This window comes from Falco punctatus (assembly GCF_963210335.1).
Source record: "Falco punctatus genome assembly, chromosome: 9".
Classification (NCBI taxonomy): Eukaryota; Metazoa; Chordata; class Aves; order Falconiformes; family Falconidae; genus Falco; species Falco punctatus.
The window spans coordinates 19782804-19802117 of record NC_137589.1 but is presented as its reverse complement, the minus strand read 5'-3'; the positions used below and the strand labels follow the sequence as shown (position 1 = coordinate 19802117).

Below are 19314 nucleotides of genomic sequence, written 5' to 3'. Positions count from 1 at the left end.
ATTTACATTGAAATTCCTTCCCCAAGAACTCTAGACCAGGGGTCCTCAAACTACGGCCTGGTCGTTAATCCAGCCCCTGGTATTTACAGACACACCCACCACCCCACCCCCCGCCAGGGGTTAGGGGGGAAAACCAAGCAGCCACAGATGACTGCCTGCCCCCTGGTTAAAAAGTTTGAGGACCCCTGCTCTAGTCTGATGATGGGAGAGCTGAGGAGAAGCAAAATATGAAGTTACTTGAATGCGCTTTTTACTACATTTCTAAGCAGTTGTCTTGATGTTCAGCTTTTGCTAGAAATGTTTTCTGTGAAGCCCCAGGGAATCCTTGTAATAAAAAACCCCACCACGCTTTCAAGCAGTTTTTTTTAGGGAATCTCCAAGACTGTGTCTCTTAATTGAAGTCATAATGGTTTACACCTTGAAAAAGCTATTTAAGGAAGGCTTAATGTTGTAAGTCATCATGTTCTTCTGGTTTGAGTCCACATAAGCAGTGTTTGAGTCTCCTCACTCATGTAAGTATCTCCACCCTGATTCACATATCTGTTATCCTAATGAGCAAATTTGGGTGACCTGCTGTCCAGAGGAGAAGATACGACTGCCCTGCTCCTATCCCAAATTTGAGAAATGCCTTGAATTTTCTGCTAGAACAGTGCATCCACTCCAAATTCAGAAATACACAGTTTCACAGTTGAGTATCATATAACAATTCCCTCTTTTCTGCTTTTGTGTATTGCTTATGTAGCTTCTGTCTCGTGTTTCCCTAAAATTATTATTCCCTTCCTTCACCATGTTGTTCTTTCCTTTTTTCTTTTCCTGTGGCCCCCTGTTTCCCATGCATGTGCGCTCCCCTTTGAAAGTTGCTTGGAAATGGGGGTTTGATTGTGACAGTGTTCACTGTATATGTGCTTGTAGAGCTGATGCCACAGAGTTTTATGAAGGAGGCTAGCAGTTAGGAGAGCAAATAACCAAACAAGTGGAAATATGCTGTTGGGGTGTTTGGAGGTAGAAAGTAAGTTACTTGGTTAAGTACCATCATGTTGGCTGGTGGGTTGAAACACTTTCCAGTGGGATGTGCTGCTGATGGTGTTCCATTCACCTGCTTTCAGTTTTTAAAGCTTCAGCGGCATATTTTTAGGTGAAATTGAATTGAGGTGCCCGGCACTGTATGTTTTAGCAGAAGCTTGGTATGTCTATCTCTTATTGGCTTATGGTGGTGATGGGTAGTCTTTGAAAGTGGCTCTAACTTTAGTCACCTTAGAGTTCAGTTGGTTGGAGAACAGTTTGTGGAGACTGAGTGGGGATTAAGTGGATTACATTATTAATATAACTGCTTGCTGCAGCTAGATGTTGTTTATGTCCTGTCTGTTGCAAAGTTCACGGGATACACAATGCCAGAGGCTTAGTGTCACACGGCTCTCTCTGTGGCACAAAACTCACAGTTGTCCCTCATCAGTAAAATCTCAAAAGCTGAATCCTCATCTGCAGAACTGGTAAGGGGACTTCTCTGTGCACTTCTACATGCTTTCTGTGATTGGCTGTGTTTGCAGGCAGTATGCTTTCCTTCTCTTTCAGGAGGTGTACGTTGGCAGGACGGGAAGGTCTCTGGGACTGTGTACAGTGGTGAAGAGAAACTCACCTGTCTGCTAGTGAAGGTAAAGTGCAAGCAGTCTAACTGTGCATCTTTGTAGCTATCCTTGGCATCTTCAGGGTGACCAGAAACCTCTCAACATTGTTTCAGCATCTTTCAAACTAAATAAGATCTGAAACTAAGACTACTCGGCTGTGAAGACAGAGCCTAGGGTAAATGTAGGTGGAAGGGCAATTATTAGCAAAGCATTCGGGCACTGTAGAGCTGGCCGAGTGCCTGTCCCTGTGAAAACACCATGTAGAGATGTCTAGGATCCAATCAAATGAGATGTTTTGAGTAAGAAAGTAGGGAGTTGGTTACAAGTGAACTGGAAACTGGTACTGACCTTGTAATTCAGGGAATGGTAGGAGGCATAAAATTGCCATAGATCAGTTTCAGCAAGCCTCCTGACAGATGTGCCTTTGCTGCTGACTAGAGTGAAAGCATCCTTGGCTGTCCTGTTACTGGGAGGCTGTGGGACCTTTGGACTGGAACAGCTTCGCTGAGCAAAACTAAGTTCCTCTTGGTTTAAGCAAAAAAGAAGTTTGTAATATGTTTTTTGGCATTACTGTGCGGTCCAAATCTTACAACAATGGAGCACTGGCATCCTTCAGTGCTGTCTTTGTTAGGTCTGTTTACCTACTCAGAAACTTTTGCCTTTGAGAAGGCTGGAAAATAATGTAAACAGCCCAAAGGTCTGTTTTCAAATATATCCGCTTGAAGAATTTTCTTGCTAGAAAGGGAAGTCTAGCCTTGTTGCTCCTGGGAACAGCTTTTATAACAGCTGTAATGAGCTGTGGTGGTTACTATTGCTGTTTTCTTCTGTGTGTTGACATTTTCTTTGCCACTTCTGGGGGAATGTAAAGCTCAGAGCAGACTTTCTAGAGGGGCCTCAGCTTGGACTGAGTGTTGTGGAAACATTCCCTCTGTTCGTGCTGATTATTTGCTGGTTTATTCTTCTGTATTTCTTTTAACATCCTTGCAGTTGCTTTTTGATCTTGACTGCAGGAGGTCGGAACTGGCCTGTTCCAGTCTTATCCTGTGAGTTCGTGGTTGCAGAACGAGCATGAAATACTGGTTTCCACGGCCACTTTTGTTGCAGTGTGGGTGGACATTTGTGCTTTTCTCGCTGCTTTAGAATTCCCCTTTAATAGTAGACTTGAAAACTAGTTCTACAAAGTGAGTTTTTGGCCTGCTTTGTGTAAACCAATCATAGGGTGCATATTGTGTTCTTTCTTAAAGATAGCTGAATGATTAAACCTCCCTTTGCAACAAGAAATATTGCTATGTTAGAGAATCACTCCAGAGGCCAGAATGCCCTAAAAAAAAAAAAGATTTATTTTTTTTTTAACCCCTTAGCTGTAGCTTCTCAGCTTGTGGTATTTACTTAAAGCAGGAGTGAAGTCCAAGGAGATCTGCAGTATTGTTACAACTAAATACAGCTAACTCGCTTATACAGTGTGTAGGGTGAGTTTTTGAATCTGCACTGATAATCCAGTGCTTCACCTGCAAGGCTAAGCTTCTGTCTTTGTTTTCTGAAGGTTTATGAAGAGTTTGCCTGGAGTAATCCTCTCCATCCAGATATATTCCCCGGTTTGAGGAAGATGGAAGCAGAAGTAGTAAGGATTGCCTGTACGCTCTTCAACGGGGGCCCCAACTCTTGTGGCGCTGTAAGTAGCCTGTCTTCAAGTGTCCCCTGACCATTTTGGATATTTCTGACTTCAAGTGCAAATGTACATTCTGCTATCCAGACGAGACTGAGGTCAAGCTCATTCTTGTATATGTCATGTCTACATAGCTGAATGGAAGACGGTTGCTACTTGCTCTGCTTGGTGGAGCTTTATGAGAGACAATTCAACTTGAGGAAGTAGTTTTCTAGACAAGGCCATTTACTTCAGCTTTTTTTCATCCTCTTAAATGATACAGGCTTGATGGCATTTGGAAAAAGAGAACCAGTTTAATGTAGCCTGGCTGGTTGTCAGTGTGGGATGGCGAACAGAGCAGTGTCACTTCGAGTAGCTCCCCTCAGTCTTAATCTCTGAACTGGAAATCTGTGAGCCTGCCAGAACGCTAAGATTGAGAACAGGGCCAGCTGGCTGGCTGGCTGGTCACCAACAAGCAGCTTGAAGTGTTGGTGATCAAGCAGGCATGGCACATATTGTCATCTGTCCAGCTGGAAAGCTGTCTTTCCAGGCTTATGTGGCCTTCCACTGTACTACAGTGGAAACCAGTTTTAAAGCCTTGATAGAGTTCCTAGCAAGAGTCTGGATGTGTGTTCTTAAACTGATGCTTTCAGAGTTAATCAAAGAGCAAAAGATGTGAAGTTGCATGGTGAATTATTGTCATGAAAATAAGCCATGGGTTCTTAAGCTCCTCTCTCTTGCTTTACCTTTTTGGTAATGATCCTGACTTCCATAGGCCAAATTCCTTCCCTGTTTACATGGTATGTGGGACCGCAAGGTCTTATTTCCTAGCATGGCAGTCAGATGCAAGTGGGGTACAAACAGGCTGCTTAATAACTTGCAAAGAAGTAGTTCTGTTTCTGAGAAGAATCCAGATGAGATTTTTCAGAGACTGGGCATGAGATGATTGCTGTCTGTAAGTATGCTAGGGAGGGAGAAGGCTAGCAATGGCTGAAGATCAATATCGGAAGGCAGTGTTGACGCAAGAGCTTATGAGGTGAACTGGCCTTGAATGGGCTTAGTCTGACAACTGGAGACTTGGTTGTGTTAAGGCTACTCTAGTACTTACCTTATTATGGTGGGTGTAGTTGGGACTAAACTCCAGCTGGATCGAACATGAAACTTGACTGTGCAGTGTCTGGGAGTATAAGATGTGATTGCTGTTGATAGCAGGAGGTTGTACCCTGTGACCTGACTTGTTTGCTCTGGACTGTATTCCTTGTGCTACTTTCAGGTTTAGGGAGGGAACATCCTGCTTTGCTTATAAAAAGTATTTAACCTGACCTCATCTGCTTCATCGTTTGCAGTGCTGAGAACACTGGTGAGATTATCACTGGAGTGGGGTAGAGGTTGAGTCTAAAGCTGTTGAAACTCATCTTTATGAACAGTTGAGATGTCAACTGATAGAACAGTCAGATAGCTCTGTTACACTTATTTTGTGCTTGGAGATCTTTGCTTGCTGAAGCCTGCCATGTGTATGTTCAATTTTTGTTACGTAAAGCATTGTTGTGAAAGTGTGAACCTTGGCCCTGTGTGCTCTTCCACTGAAATTTAAAAGTAGAATTACCTAAGAGGAGAAGTCCAGAACAGGTAAAAAACTGCTCCAAAACAATAAGACAGTGATCATGGCCAATGTGAGATGTCCACAGATGCTCTCTGGGGAATCCTGGTTTTCTCTCTGTCTTCCCCATCCTTCTGAGCATTGTGCCACAAACCCATGACTAAGATTCCAACAGAAGCAAAGGAAAGGGTGATGCGTGCAACCTGCCATGGAGTTACGCTCTAACTGGTTGAACAGTCAAATTTGCAGGGTGAGAGGGGTGGTTGAAAAGTTGATTGGCCAGAAACAGAAGATTAATTGCATCCCTATAATTATCTTGTCCAAACAAGTCTCTCCAGTGGACTTTTAGTCTTCCTCCCACATTGCCCTTCCTGACTGTGAAGTGTCTAGAGTTGCTAATCATTGATGGAGAGATGTGGGTGTATATATGGAGGTCACATGGTCTTTAAGTAGCTGGGCTCAAAGACTTCTCTTATTTTCTTCTCCCCAAAACAGAATTAACGTTTCAGAATTATTTCTGGAGGCTTGGACAGTTACATAGTCATTTACAGAAAGCATTTTTTTCAAACTGACGCTATACTTGCTGTCTCTGGAAGGCCCTGCTGTAGGACGTTCCTCAGACTGATGCAGTTACCCTTCAGTAACCAGCGAGGCTGTATAACAGAGATGGCTAAACCAGGGAGAGTGCAATGCTGTGAGTTATCTTTATTTTTAAATTGATTTGTTCAGGAGGCTTTCACTACTGAGAATGCTTCTGGTTTACTTGATTCAACTTTTGCAGTGTTGAAAACTAAAACAAATGTTTTTTTTCTGAATTTCATTATTGCCATCTCTGAGAAGCAGTGTCTTAGTGCCAGGTCCCTGTCCACTGGTTTTACTGACTGGACTGAAGCAGCCGAGACTGCTTGTCCAGTTTTCTTGGTGCCTGGTGGTGGTGCTTGAAAGCAGATAGAGCTTGTTGGTGTTTCTGGAGAGTGTATCTTTAACTATGCTATGTGGAAAACACCAAAAGTTTCTGTCTGTGCTGCTCAGTGAGGTAATTTCACTTCCTCTGTGCTCCAATTTCCATGATATGTTGCAAGACAGCATTTTGTGGGGCTAACACTCTACTGCTCAGTCTGGGCGAAGCAGCACGATGACACATTTGTGCTGTTCCCAGGGCTTTCAGCAGCCTGGGGATCTCTGCACAGTCCTGTCTTGTGTCACATGGACATCTCCCAAAGCAGGATCTCTGGAGAGCAGTCACCTGCTTCCTTTTTGAAGGTTTTCCAGTATCTTTAATAAATACCAAAATGAAACATGAGTTTTTAGATTTCTGAGTATTAAATCAGATGAGCAGCTTGGATTATTTATAGGAGCTGCCTTTATCTGAGACACGGGGGCTGTAATTCTCCTTTGTTTAAACATGGGCATAAAACCGCTAACAGGGCCCTTGTGGTGGGGGGCGTGCCGGCATGCCTTTTGCCTTAAATTGAACTGAGAGATGTTTCAGGTTTTTAAGCAGTTTTAAAAAGTAATCACTTTCAGTGGTGGCTGGATGCTTCTTTCTCACTAATTCCTACTTTTTGTTCTTATTTTTAATAGTTTTGTGCGAGAGCAAAGAGACAGGAATTGGTGATTTTTGGTGCCCAGGAGATTCATATTCTTGCAATTATTTGGAAGGACTAATTAAGCTCAGCACATAGAGGAGGAATGGGAGGAGTTTGTTCTTGTCTGATGTGTGCATGTGTTCCTGTTCACAAGATGCTTTGTTTTACGGTGCTGGCTCTGTGGATTTCTCTTCTAATTTGGGGAGAAATCACCACTTTTATTCAAGCTTCAGTGATTTTTTTTGTTTTAGCAGTTTTTTGAACTTGGAAAAGAAAGGCCAGCTTTGAAGTGCAGGGGAAAATTTGTGTGTGGTGCATGTGTGTGTATTTGATGTCAATCTCTATGAATTCTACTTTGCACGTTGCAGCTGAGGACAGCAGAAACCGGGCAAAATCAGCAGATGCAAACCTAAGCCTCCTGTAGAACCATCTTGTCTCTTGCCTCCAAATTCTGGGGCATCTAAACTTTGTTGTAATGTTGGCTGCACATTTGAAGTAGGACTTTAATAGTGAAATGTGAGTGATGTGTCTTGGGGGGGCTTAAACTCTGCAGATTTGTCAGGTTTTATCTGTAGCAATGAGTGGGTCACCTTGAGAGAGACAACTTGGGGAATTTACAGCCTGCAGGTTTACAGGGTTTTTATGTGAGTCTGCCACGATGTTATGACCGTGCAGTGGATTGTGGTATATATTTACTCTAATGCTACCTCAGAAATAAATTGTAGTTTGCTCACTTATTCATGCGGTACTTAGGTCAGTGAAACTTTTGGTCAGTTTTGTCTCCAGGGTTTGAGTGGATGTGTTTCCTAAGGTGAAAACGCAAGCAAAACTTTAGAGACCATGAACCGAGATGGTTCTTTTATGTCAGAGTTTGACAGGGATACACAAGTGGCATGGCCAGAGGAATCTTAGAATAGGGACTGTACCTCTTATTGCTGTTTTAAATGTCGAAGTTCTAGAGCACTGGAATTCAATGGGAGGGAGCGATGGAAGTGATATACCGAGTTTAGAAAGCAGGAGGGATATTTTCCCCCTGTGCTTTCCTTTCTTCCCTCCCATTTAGAAGATAATAAATAAATCAAGAACAAAAAAGTGTGTTGCCTTTTCCACAGATTTTGCCTGGCTTTTGAAGATAATGCAGGGTTGGAAAGTGGCTTAAAACAATGCTTGTTTCCAGCCCCTTTTCCCCATGGCATCGCTTGAGCCTGTGGACTTTCATTTAGAGGAGAGAAAAAAAAAATACGTGTGAGCCATTGGCGGGTGCTGAATCACTGTGTGTTGGCTAGCTGCCGGCATGCTGCAGGCAGCGTGGAAGTTGTATCCTGTGACAGTGATTCAAGCCCTGGCTATAGCAGAATGAGATTGCTGTTGATAACTAAGCTGACAAAGCCTGTAAAGGAGCAGACTCCCTCTGCAGGTATAGAAGTGTGGGCCAAAAGGATTTTTGCTGTTGTAGCTACGCTGAAGTTGCTGCTGTAGATCAAGCTGCTTTGGTGCATCTCCATGGCAGATATTCATGTTGGTACTGATGTGCTGACTGTGGGCCAATTTAGGAAGCTGATATGGCTGAAATTCAGCTTTTTGGGTGGATTTTCAGCTGCCTGAACAAGCTTTCTGTGTGGTCAGCTGCCTGCCAGTCTTGGTGGTGCCTGGGGAGAGGATCCATCCTAGAAACTGTTCCTTAACTTGCATCTGAGCAACTGCTGAAAAGTGTTGACTCTGGACTGCCAAAACCTGTGTGTGGCTCAGCATTTCCATGCAGGCGAACAGCCAGACTTTGAAGAAAGGTTTGTTATATATAAGGGCAAGATGTTGGTGTTTTGGTGGGAAGATAAAAATGGGAACAAGACGTTACAGAGGCTGCTCTTTGAAGAGCAGATTGTCTAGGTGAGACTAGAGGTAAGGGCTGCTTGCTCAACAAGGAGCAGGCCTGGTTGTACAAAGCGTCTGGTGTTCAGTAACGTGAATCCCAAGGTCCCCAAGTTGTGCCTAGTAAAGTTTTCACAATCTTTGCAATATTGTAAGCAATATTGCAAGCAGTGTTACAAGTATGCAATAATCCCATTCCTCTTCTCCCACCTGGCAGTCAGAAGGCAATCCATGTTATACCAGCTGAGGGTTTTTTCCCCCAAAAGTAATAGCTGACAATTTCCCAGATCTTTACATAAGAAGGGCTGAGAAGTGAATGACACAGCCCATAAAATGCTTAGGACATTGTGTTCCTGCTACCATCTATTTGCTTCACAATAAATGCAATGATTTCTTTATCCAGTGCGAGGCCCTGTTAGGGTTTCTCTGCAACAGCTGTTGCTTTTAAAATACCAAAAAAGCAGAAGTTGTCTGTGATGTGACAGTCAGTTCCACACTGCCTGTGGCGGCAGCTGCTGCTGGCTTGGATCATGTTAGGAACAAATGTGGTAGGCTGTTTTATGTGCCTGTGAACGTTGTTCCTTATCTCTGTACTTAACATTTAGTCAATGTCAAGCAGTCACACTTTGCATTTTGAGGATTTGCAGCTATATCAGCTGGGAAAAACCAAAGGAAAACGCGACTAGCAGATGTCATAAGGCATGCAAATGTGATTGCATCCTTTTTTTGTTTAGTTTTTTGGGGGAAGAGATTAAAAGGGGAAATTGCGGTAGGTTCAGCAGATTTGAGGATCAAAATTAGTCCTCTGTAAGTGCTATAAGTAGCTTTTGATTCCTCTCTTTCACCTGCAGTTCTGCATACCTATCCTAGGTACCCCTCATCATCAAGTTATGGCTTGCCCAGTGTAGCAGTCAGTCAGTCCTGGAGGGTGCTTGAAAAGCCAACCTCACATTTTACTAGGTTAAAATTTTACTTTGTAAGGTTTGTGCCCACACATTTTCCTGTTCCCTGCATGCTAGAACTTGCAAAGGCTGGCCAGAAAGAGACAGTCCTCCCATCTGAGGAATTTGTTCCTGTAAAGTTTCATTTATTTATTTGCAACAGCTCTGGAGTTCTAGTATGTGGTAGTAAACTTGATCAAACAGCTTATGCATGTACCTTCCTTTCTTCCATGTCCTGATGCAAACCTGCTTGTTCTCCTATGGCCAGGGTAAAGAGGGCTGGGACAATATAGCATGGGTAGTGGTTGTGTGGATACCAAGGGACTTGCTGAGGAGAGTAATGCAGAAATTCCTCCTGGTGTAAAATTTCTTGGGTCCTTGAGGACTTACAAGCTGTGGCCTGATGTTGACCAGACCTAGACTGGCCTCTGCAGTGAGGAGGTGGGAGAGAGCTCTGTGGTCTGAAGTACTACAGGTCCTGCAGAGGGTTTATAGTTCAGGAGTGGTGCCAACCTTGAGCTGGCTCCGTGTCTCAGTGTGGCACTGCTCCATACCTGATAAATCCTGCTGGGCTTCAGTTGATTTAATACAGTATCAACTTCGTTGTTTCCTTGTAAGTGGCATAATCTGTAATCCAGATAAACAATCCCCAGGTAATCAAAGAGCTAAGTATGTAGTAGTAGCTTCATGAGGTGTGGTCATGTTTGCTAGCTAGTGATTGTGCAGTATGGTCCCCTCTTGTTAGGCTTTTGAGTTGAATAATTTTTTTGTTTTCCCTTTTTTCTTCCCCCTTTAAATAGAGGAGTCAACATTTACTTCAGTATGGACACTTTCAAGCTAAGTGTCAGAAAGCTACCGTGAGCCGTTCAGTGGCTTCTGCTGCCTTTGAAAACCTGAGTAGTCCTGTGCATCTCTTGCCTCTGAAGCATCTCCAGGCAGAGATGCTGTGGCAGCATCCCTTTTTTGCTTTTTGCTTCCACAACATCTATGTGAATGGTTGTTTTTCTTGTTTGCTTCTTTTCTTCACAACAGATGACATCTGGGGGGACTGAGAGCATTCTGATGGCCTGCAAAGCGTACAGGGACCTGGCTTACGAGAGAGGAATCAAACAACCAGAAATGTAAGCAGTACCTCTACGTCTTGGTTTCTTCTTTGGGGACTTGTGGGATTTACTGTTCCTTGTGAGTTGAGGTAGCTGCCAGACCTCAATATTTCTTCATTTCGTAGCTCATTACCACCTCCTCCTTGTACATCTATGAAGGAGGGAGACCTGGGTTGAAAGAAGTAGTGCAAAAGCACAGGAACCTTTAAGCAGCCTGGGAGGCATGAATGTTGCTGGGGGGCGGCTATGGTAGCTATGCTGCGCGGATGTATTTTGGCAGTACCTGCATGCTGCTCTAGACAGAGGCTGCTCATATCAGCTTGGGCCCTTCTCAAACGGAGATCTCAAAAGTCAGGCCCTTTGAAGTTTTTAATGATTCTGATTTATTTAGATCAAAGAGGGCTTAGCCTGAAAACTCTGGGACTAAATTTCGAGCTGATTGGAGCTGAAATGAGGAATTGTGCTAATTGTTACACTGCTAATAGAGGATTTGCTTTCTCTAATGTGCTGCTTTTTTCTAGACTATGCATGAAAACTACTTCTGTGGTTAATTGCTTATGAGGGGAAAATGTAAAAAGAGATGAAAGACTGTGTTGTTCATCTTCTGCTGAATTCCTGTAGTTCTTTTCTTCCCTCTCTAACATTTCTGCATGCTGTTAATGGCCCTGATAAAGGTATGATGCCTCAGAAAAGAAGGTTCATTAAGGCTGTTCAGCCACTGCCATTCAAGATGAGAAACAGCAGTTGTGTTCATTTGGGATACTTATGCTGCTCCATCCCTTCTGTGTTGTCTCATATGGCCCACACAGGGAGGGTGGCTGGTTGGAGATGGTACAATATTGTTTGATATGACAAGAAGTTAGCTTTCTTGGGAATTCTAGTTGCTGGTTCACAGAAGACCATGCAGTGGAATAGAATTACTTTAATAGGTTTTCTCTGAGTTGTTCAAGCTTGAGTGCCCCTCGTTTTAGTTCAGAACAGCATGTGGCCTTTATTCTGTCCCAGAGACTGGTTTCCCCAGTGTCTTTCTTTTTTTGGTCTGTATGATTTTTGGCTAGTTGAAACGTGCTGTTGGCCTGTTTGTGACCTGTGTCACACAGACATATCTACAGGTTGAATTTTTCTTTACTCTTTCCCCTCCTGTTCGGGGTAAGGCTTAGGTGCTGCCTGGGTTGACATATGCAATCTGTTACTTTTCTAGGTTGGTCCCAGTGAGTGCTCATGCAGCATTTGACAAGGCAGCACACTACTTTGGACTGAAGTTGATTCACATACCATTGACCAAGTCTATGGAAGTGGATGTTCAGGTATCGCTTTAGGCAGCACAGCACTCTTTTCTGTGGGAAATTAGCGTTGTACAGGAAACAGCAAGAAATCTACCTATCCGGTGGCAAGTCAGTGGATAGAGAGGGATGAACGAAAAAATTGGATGCATCCCTTTGTCCTGTGTGATTCATTTAGAATCAAATAATTTCTGTATTTCAGAAATAGGCCCAGGTTTCAGATGAGGGAAAACAAAAGCATTCTAGTATTTCCCAGTAAATGAGTTAAATGACTCAGTTGATGTCTGCTGACGCTTGTAGCTTGTTGCTTTGCTTTCTGTAGGCTTTGTGGGTTGTTTTTTAAGACCAAATGCTGCATGTTTTCACTTTTTGTCTTTTTTGGCAGGATGGCACTTGGTAAATGGAATGTGTGCATCTTCTCTCTTTAAATCTTCAGGCAATGAGGAGAGCTATCTCGAAGAACACAGCCATGCTGGTCTGTTCTGCTCCCCAGTTCCCACATGGAATTATGGACCCAATTGAAGAGGTGGCAGAGGTAAGGTGTCCCTAGGACTTCTGGGTTCTGTAGTCATAAAACCAGCATGTCCTTCTGTACAAGAAGATCAGAGGGGTTCCAGGATGCCAACCAGTGAATCTGGTGGGTGGAGCATACTGGTTGGGAGGGTATTACTGTCTTCAAATCAGGTGTTAATCAACAGCAGGGTATGTAGGACGTGATTTGGAAGCAAGGAGCAATATGGGAGTATTTTCTTGGTACTCTAACTGCTGTGAGAGGGTGTGCTTTAAATACCAGAAGTTACCTCTGGGCGTTGTCATAAAGCTGTTTGTGTGGGGCTGGATTTTGGACTTGAGCTGGTGCATGCGGTGTGTCGTAACAAGGCAAAGCAGCAAATCTTTTGTGCTTGCTTTGTCTCTGAGCTCTCAAGTCTGTGACATACCTTCAGTTATGGCAGAAGTTTATGTATTGTGTATGTGACTTAGAGCTCTGCCTCACCCACTGTGAGATCAACCAGAAGGGCTCATTCTTTGATACCTGAAAGGAAATCATAGCAAAATAGTCCACCTGGTAAAAAGGCTTTGATTTAGGATCTACTGGTTGTCGCAAACTTGGTGCAGAAGCGTGAGGAATGTGTGGAGGGAGCAGGAATCAGGGGGCTGGGATCTCATTTTTCAAACACGCCTCTTGCTTTTTCTCTCCATGCTCCTGGTGCTTATTTTGTCTGTAATCAGCCAGGGCCTCTGACCTTCTGTTCATTTGGATTACACCCTTACACTTTATTGCAGATACTCATTTTAAGCCACGTTGTCACATCTCTTTGCAAATACAGCAAACTGCCAAAATGCAATCTTATTTTTCCTCCTGCTGGCATTTTTCACGTATGTGGAAGGCAGGAGAAGGCATCCCACAAGTAACCAGTCCTTCCAGATCTCCTGTTCTCAACAGCTTGAGAGCTGATGCTCCCAAAGGGTCCAGGAAACGTTTAATTGTGAAATCCAGAGTACTATTTGCTGACTGGAGTTTGGGTGCCCCAACCACATTGTTTCCTTGCCCGATGGTGTGTTACTCACCAGAATCTCTTGTTCACGTACAGCTTGCGGTGAAGTACAAAATCCCCTTCCACGTTGACGCCTGCCTGGGTGGTTTTCTTATTGCTTTCATGGACAAGGCAGGGTTCACTCTAAAGCATCCATTTGACTTCCGTGTAAAAGGTGTGACCAGTATTTCTGCTGATACCCACAAGGTAAGAAGCGGGGGAGAATGGTCTTCTGATGCTTTCATTTTTTGGGGGTGATTCATGATGCTATCCCTGCCTTCAGGTTTCTGCTCTGCTACCTGGAGGAGTGCTGAAGTGCAGGGGTAGGAGCTGCTCTATTAAGATGCTTTGTGTAACACACCAAAGTACAGCCAAATGGGATTTTGGTGACTGCATGCAGTGAGTGCTTGAATGTGTTCCTGTGCTCTCTTACTGCTTTTTAATGCTTTCTGTGCCCCTTGCAGTATGGCTATGCTCCCAAGGGTTCCTCAGTGGTGCTGTACAGCGACAAGAAGTACAGGAGCTACCAGTTCTTTATAGCACCTGACTGGCAAGGAGGCATATATGCGTCCCCCTCCATGGCAGGCTCCAGGCCTGGTGGAATCATAGCTGCATGCTGGGCAACTCTGATGCACATAGGAGAATCGGGATACATTGAGGCTACGAAGAGGATCATTAAAACGGCTCGTTTCCTTGAATCAGAGTACGTGTGTGCCTTAGTGTTTTGATTGTGTTCTTTAACCCTGTTATGAACTCCTTCTCCCAAACTGCTTTTATTTCTCTGGCACTTTTCTTTTTCCCTGGATAAGCTATAGCATGTTACCTGCTGGGCATGGATCCCCTGGGCAGTTATGAGAGAAGATGCTTTGTTTATGCCCTGTGCCAGAAAACTGAGAGGCACAAGAGAGGAGGGGTGCAGGCATCTTTATTTAGCTGGCTTGACTATGAGAGTTTCTTCTGCCTCAGTCGTGGATGAGGGAGAATCTGGGAGGTTGACAGAAGAAGGGCTGTACTATTTTGTTGGGGTGCTTGTGTTGCTGTGTGAGCTGATGAGCTGATTTTCTCTGCTACTCTGTCTTCCCTTGCTTCTCTTTCTTACCTCTTTTCCATTTCTTCCCAAGCTCTGCTACTCTGTCTTCCCTTGCTTCTTTGTTTTACCTCTTTTCCATTTCTTCCCAAGTTCACCTGATTTTAGGGCCTGTATTGACCCGAGTTCTTTTGCAAGTCCCAATGGCCTGGGCTGGTTGTGTGATTTTTTTTTTTTTGTTTGTTTTGTTTTTTGTTAGGAATGTGCTGTCATCTGTTCCCTTCTGTAGCTTTTCCTTTAGGGCTTCAAATGGACAGAATGTCTGGCCCCTGTAACCTTGGTCAGTCATTTCTTTTCTCCTTTTTCTTTTTAAGGCTGAGAAAAATGGATAGTATCTTCATTTTTGGAAAACCTGAGGTGTCTGTCCTCTCCATCGGTTCAGACACTTTCGACATTTATCGATTATCTAATTACTTAGCTGCAAAAGGATGGAACTTAAATGTCCTACAGTTCCCACCAAGGTGAGTTTGTGGAGACCAGTGGAGATGTGCATAGTTAGGGTATGCAAGATGGTTGTCTTCAGGCCATTTAGCTCTTGTGATTTGCTGAGTGGCGTTGTCTGTATCTGATAAATTTTATATAGACCTTTCCTCTGCAGAGAAGGAATTTCTTTTGTAGTTGTTGATATATAGCAGTCACTGTAGTGGGGATAAGGCAATAGTAATTTTAATGAGCCTGGCAGAGGACATATGTGAGGCTCCCTTTCTATTTACCTCCATCTAATACAAGCAGAAAAATATAAATAGCCAGGGCTTTATCTCATGTTAGTTAACTGAGGGATTGTAGATTTATTTATTTTTAGTATCTTCCTGCTGCCCACTGAAAATGAAGGTAATTGAAAGAACAGTGAAGGGCTGATAATTTTCAGTGATCTTTCCAGCCTGGTGTCGAATGAATGTTGGACACTTTACTTAAATTGGTGGATGTTGGTTTTCTGTGGGTAAAAGGGGACAGTGCTTTCAGATGCAAATGCATCTGAATATTTTGGACTTGAACTTACCATGAAGCAAAGGCTAGAGAGCCTGAAGCGACAGCTTAGAGGTGCTAGTAGCACTGTTCCTTCTGGGTGATATTAAATTCCGTGCTGTGGGTGGCTGATGGCTTACTTAAACTGGAGAGGAAGGGGAGGGAAATGATGGCAGGGATCACCATGCTTGCAGGCACTGCATTTTTCTCACCAGAAGGACCTGGAATAAGGTGAGAAAATTACAGGATTTTAACTGTATATGGTGAAGTCAGGAAGGAAGAAGGGGTTGCCATTTTGCAAAAGAAGAGCTGAACTCCCCGCTGCTTGGTTCTACCAAGTATTTTGTAGGGATTTCCATGAACTGGAAGGGAGTGGATTGTCTTTTCCTATTATACTGCTGAAATCCTATTTTAAGGAGACACATGGTTGTCACTAGCCAGGGAAGGACATTGCTGTTGGTTGCTCAGAAAATGTGGAGCTGTACATACCTGAGATGGTTAATCTCTCCCCTCTCCCCTGCCTGCCCAGCATTCATCTCTGCATTACGCAGCTGCACACAAAGTCTGGTGTTGCTGAACAGTTCCTGAAAGATGTGAAAGACAGCATTGAGGACATTGTGAAGGACCTCAACGCCAAGACCACAGGCATGGTAAGGAGGCCAGCATATAGTGAGGGTATGTTTGAGTTGAGCGTGTTTCTGTGATGGCATTAATGATCCTATGTAATGACCGCCTCTTCTCTGCTTAGGGAGCCATCTATGGAATGGCCCAGTCCGTCCCAGACAGGAGCTTGGTAGCGGAGATTTCTCAGGCGTACTTGGACGGCCTCTACAGCACGGATGTTTCTTGCAGCGAAAAGCACATGAACGGCTCTCCTGGCCATCACTGACTGTACTGCAACAATTGGTGCCTTGACAGCTAGCACTGGGGTGGTTCTAAAGGTTTCCTAGGGGAAGAGATTGCAGTAAGCCTTTGTTCCTTCAGTTGCAGGTCTAATGGTGGCTTGATCTTGAAAACATCCTTCCCTGTCTTAGTCTGTTCTGAAATCCACATTATTTTCATGGCCAACTTTAGTTCTAGGGCTTTTCCTCCTTCCCCCTGGCTATGTTCATCATGACTATTGATGGTGAATTGAATGTCCATTCCACAATTCCAAATTCCTCAGGTATTCTCCATATCACTTCATTCCTTGCTGTTTCTTCTCTTCAGACCTGGTATTCAGCCAGTGTCTAGCCAAGTGTTAGATTTGAGTTCTTAATGTTGTGTTTCAAAGCTTCAATCTTCCCAGAAGTTGAAGGCAGAAAATAAATTGAAAATTTTGTTTTCTTCTGAGTATTCCTCCAAGCTGCTGCATTTAACAGACTGTGCTGGGAGCCTTGTATCTGTGTAATGCAGAGCTGATAAATTGGCAAAGGAAAGATGGTCACGTACTCTTTTTGAAATCCCCTCTGGAGATCTCAGTGAGACTGCAGTCAATATCTGCTGAGGGGAAGAAAAAACCCAACGCAAAATCCTCTTCTGGAATCACTTGGTTTGAATAACAGCAGAAATAGAAATCAAGCAGGTGGTGTAGGGAGAGGAAGTGGATGGTACTGAAAATCATAGGTACATAGTAAGTGTTTTGCTTCCCTGCCTCTTCTAGAAAACATGCATTTACCACCTAGAGTGCTGCTGTACCTTGCACAGTTCTGGAAGGATGTGCAAAACGGTGATTTCCCTGTTCATAACTTGAAAGTTTTGCACTATCTCACAATGCTGTAGTTGAGTCAGTAAGGCCCTGGCTAGGTCATGGCTAGGGACTTCACGTGCAAATGGATGGCACCAAAGCTGACCTTTCCTTACCATGATCTTTTAGTATAAAAAGGTGACTTTTGTAATAGTAGTAATCTCTGCTTTTTGCACTGATTCTTTTAAGGCACATTCTCAAAAGGGCATTCACCATTGTGCCTTGATGCTTCTCTGGCTTTTTTTGTGGGATGCCAGGGAGGGTTTGAGGGTTCAGCTGTTGACTGCAACCTTTGCTGCAGTCAGTTCCTTATGGTACTATACTGAAAAAAAGACCTCAAAGGCAGTCTGGCCTCAGAGAAGGCATGCTTGCCTATAAGATAGAATAATAGTTGTATTGAGCCAAGTCCCTTCACAGTATTACAAAGATGCTGATACAGCTTGAAGAGGTAGATGATAGGATGCAGCAAGTTGGAGGTATTCAAGCCTCGGGCATATGGCTTACCCTTCCTATTTCTCCACTGGTTTTATGGTGAGAGAGTTTTCCCAGTGCAACTTGTGAGGCAGTGGGCCTTACGGACAAGCTAGAATCTCTTGAGTTATTAAACAGCAGCGGATTTACTCCTGCAGGGCTTTCCCATGTGTTTCCTCTCAGTTTTTTGCATGCTACTGAGAGTTTCCCAGCGAGAGTTCAACACTTGGGAGAAGACTGTGCCACATTTGTGCAGTCTTGTGGGATGTGTCTGAAGGCAGGCATATGTCCCTCTGCTGTAGTGGGCTTGTTAGCCCAAAGCTGATCCTCACTGGCTTAATGTAGCTGAAGCACACACCTGTACAATAATCACATCAAATGAGAAGGTTACTTACCAGCCACTGCACAAACCAGTGCAGCCTTGGGCCCAGTGGTTGTGGGAAGGATACTTGCCTTTTAACAGGTTTATTCTCAGTGCTAGGAGACAAAAGTATTTTCACCATCTGCCCTTAAATTGATGACTTCATGCGTGTCTCTGAGCCCTTTTGAAAACATTGCATTTGAATTGCCTGATAGTCTTTTGGTGGTGTTACCAGCTCTGGCAGTCAGCATTCATGTTGGACCTATTTATTCTGTTAAGGTCTTGCCAATGTGACCATTACTGCAGATCTGAGTTTGCAGTACTTTGGAGACAGTCTTAAGTGTCTGGTTACTGTGATGGTTCTCTTTTGAACCGACATTTTAAAAAAACAAAACAAAGCAAAAAAGGGAGGTACTCTTTTTGTTTCTGCTTTAAAAGAAAGAGGGGGTGGATTGGGGTAGGGTGAAGGAGAAACTCCCTTCTCTTCCCTGGTTGTATTCTCCTCCGAGGAAGTAGATGGATCTAACAGATCAGTGCTCCATTTCACATTTTTGGATGTATTTGAAGATGTTATTTGTAAGTCAGTGTATTCTGTTCTGGGCTTCACTTACTAGTAATATCTGTGGGTTTAATTGTTTTATGTGTATATGTTCTATAATGTAAATGTAATCTTCTGGTCAGGAACAGGCCACTGTAATTTACTGGTGTGTAGTCTTTATTCATCCTTGTCATCTAACATGTAATCTGCATCTCCTTTATCATGCCAAATGGTCTTAGAAAAAGGGTGTGATTAACAGGTTGAATAATTATTTAAAAGACAAAAAAGAATTTTATGGACCGGATTGTGTTCTGAAACTGGATGGTACTTTAGACCTGGAGGGATCTTCGCAGCTATTAATTCCTGCGAGATTTCTGACTGTCAGGTTTTCCAAGGGAGACACTTAAATTTGTTGCTTGTACAAAGCACTCCCAAGGGATTTGTGTGCACATAGATACTAGATTGAACAATATCCAATGGGATGGACCAAGAAGAGATGTGTGACTTCATGCCATGGATTTCATCTGCACTTTTCTGATGACCTGGGGGGTGGGGGAGTGGAAGGGTTGCATACAACACAGTATCTTGCCCAATAAATACACATTGACTTATTAATGAACAAATGGGAGTTCATCTGATGGCAGCATTCTGTATTGCTCCAATTTGCCACTGTAAAACTGCAGGCTGAAATAGCTGAAGAGATGGTGGAAATGGGCCCAGTTTGTATTAAAATGGTGCATTTAGCTACCTAGGCTCATCGAACTCTTTATTTTTCTGTTTCAGTGATCATATGAATGAATGGGGACCTATTGCTCCTGGTCTTTGATCATGCACAGCCTGGTCTGTGGCAGGGAGAATGGTTTATGAATCTTATTAATTCTGCCCAAGGCCTGCTCTTTCATTCTGTCAAGAGAAAGGTGGTGTCTGTGGCTACATCTTGTGTGTGATGTTCAAGGCTGCTGAAAACTGTCACTC

The 19314-nt window shown here is 43.6% G+C and overlaps 1 protein-coding gene across 5 annotated transcripts in view; it reads left to right on the top strand.

Moving 5' to 3' along the window:
- SGPL1 (sphingosine-1-phosphate lyase 1) overlaps positions 1-19086 on the top strand; it is a 36399-nt gene extending 17313 nt beyond the window's left edge. For all 5 annotated transcript variants that reach the window (XM_080401330.1, XM_080401331.1, XM_080401332.1 and 2 more), the window contains 10 exons: positions 1573-1652; positions 3169-3297; positions 10302-10390; positions 11574-11679; positions 12092-12190; positions 13248-13397; positions 13655-13893; positions 14592-14738; positions 15773-15893; positions 15992-19086. In XM_080401330.1, the coding sequence (XP_080257456.1) occupies positions 1573-1652; positions 3169-3297; positions 10302-10390; positions 11574-11679; positions 12092-12190; positions 13248-13397; positions 13655-13893; positions 14592-14738; positions 15773-15893; positions 15992-16132 (1301 nt within the window). In that variant the 3' untranslated portion in view covers positions 16133-19086. The remainder of the gene's footprint in view (positions 1-1572; positions 1653-3168; positions 3298-10301; positions 10391-11573; positions 11680-12091; positions 12191-13247; positions 13398-13654; positions 13894-14591; positions 14739-15772; positions 15894-15991) is intronic.
- Positions 19087-19314: the final 228 nt, after the last annotated feature.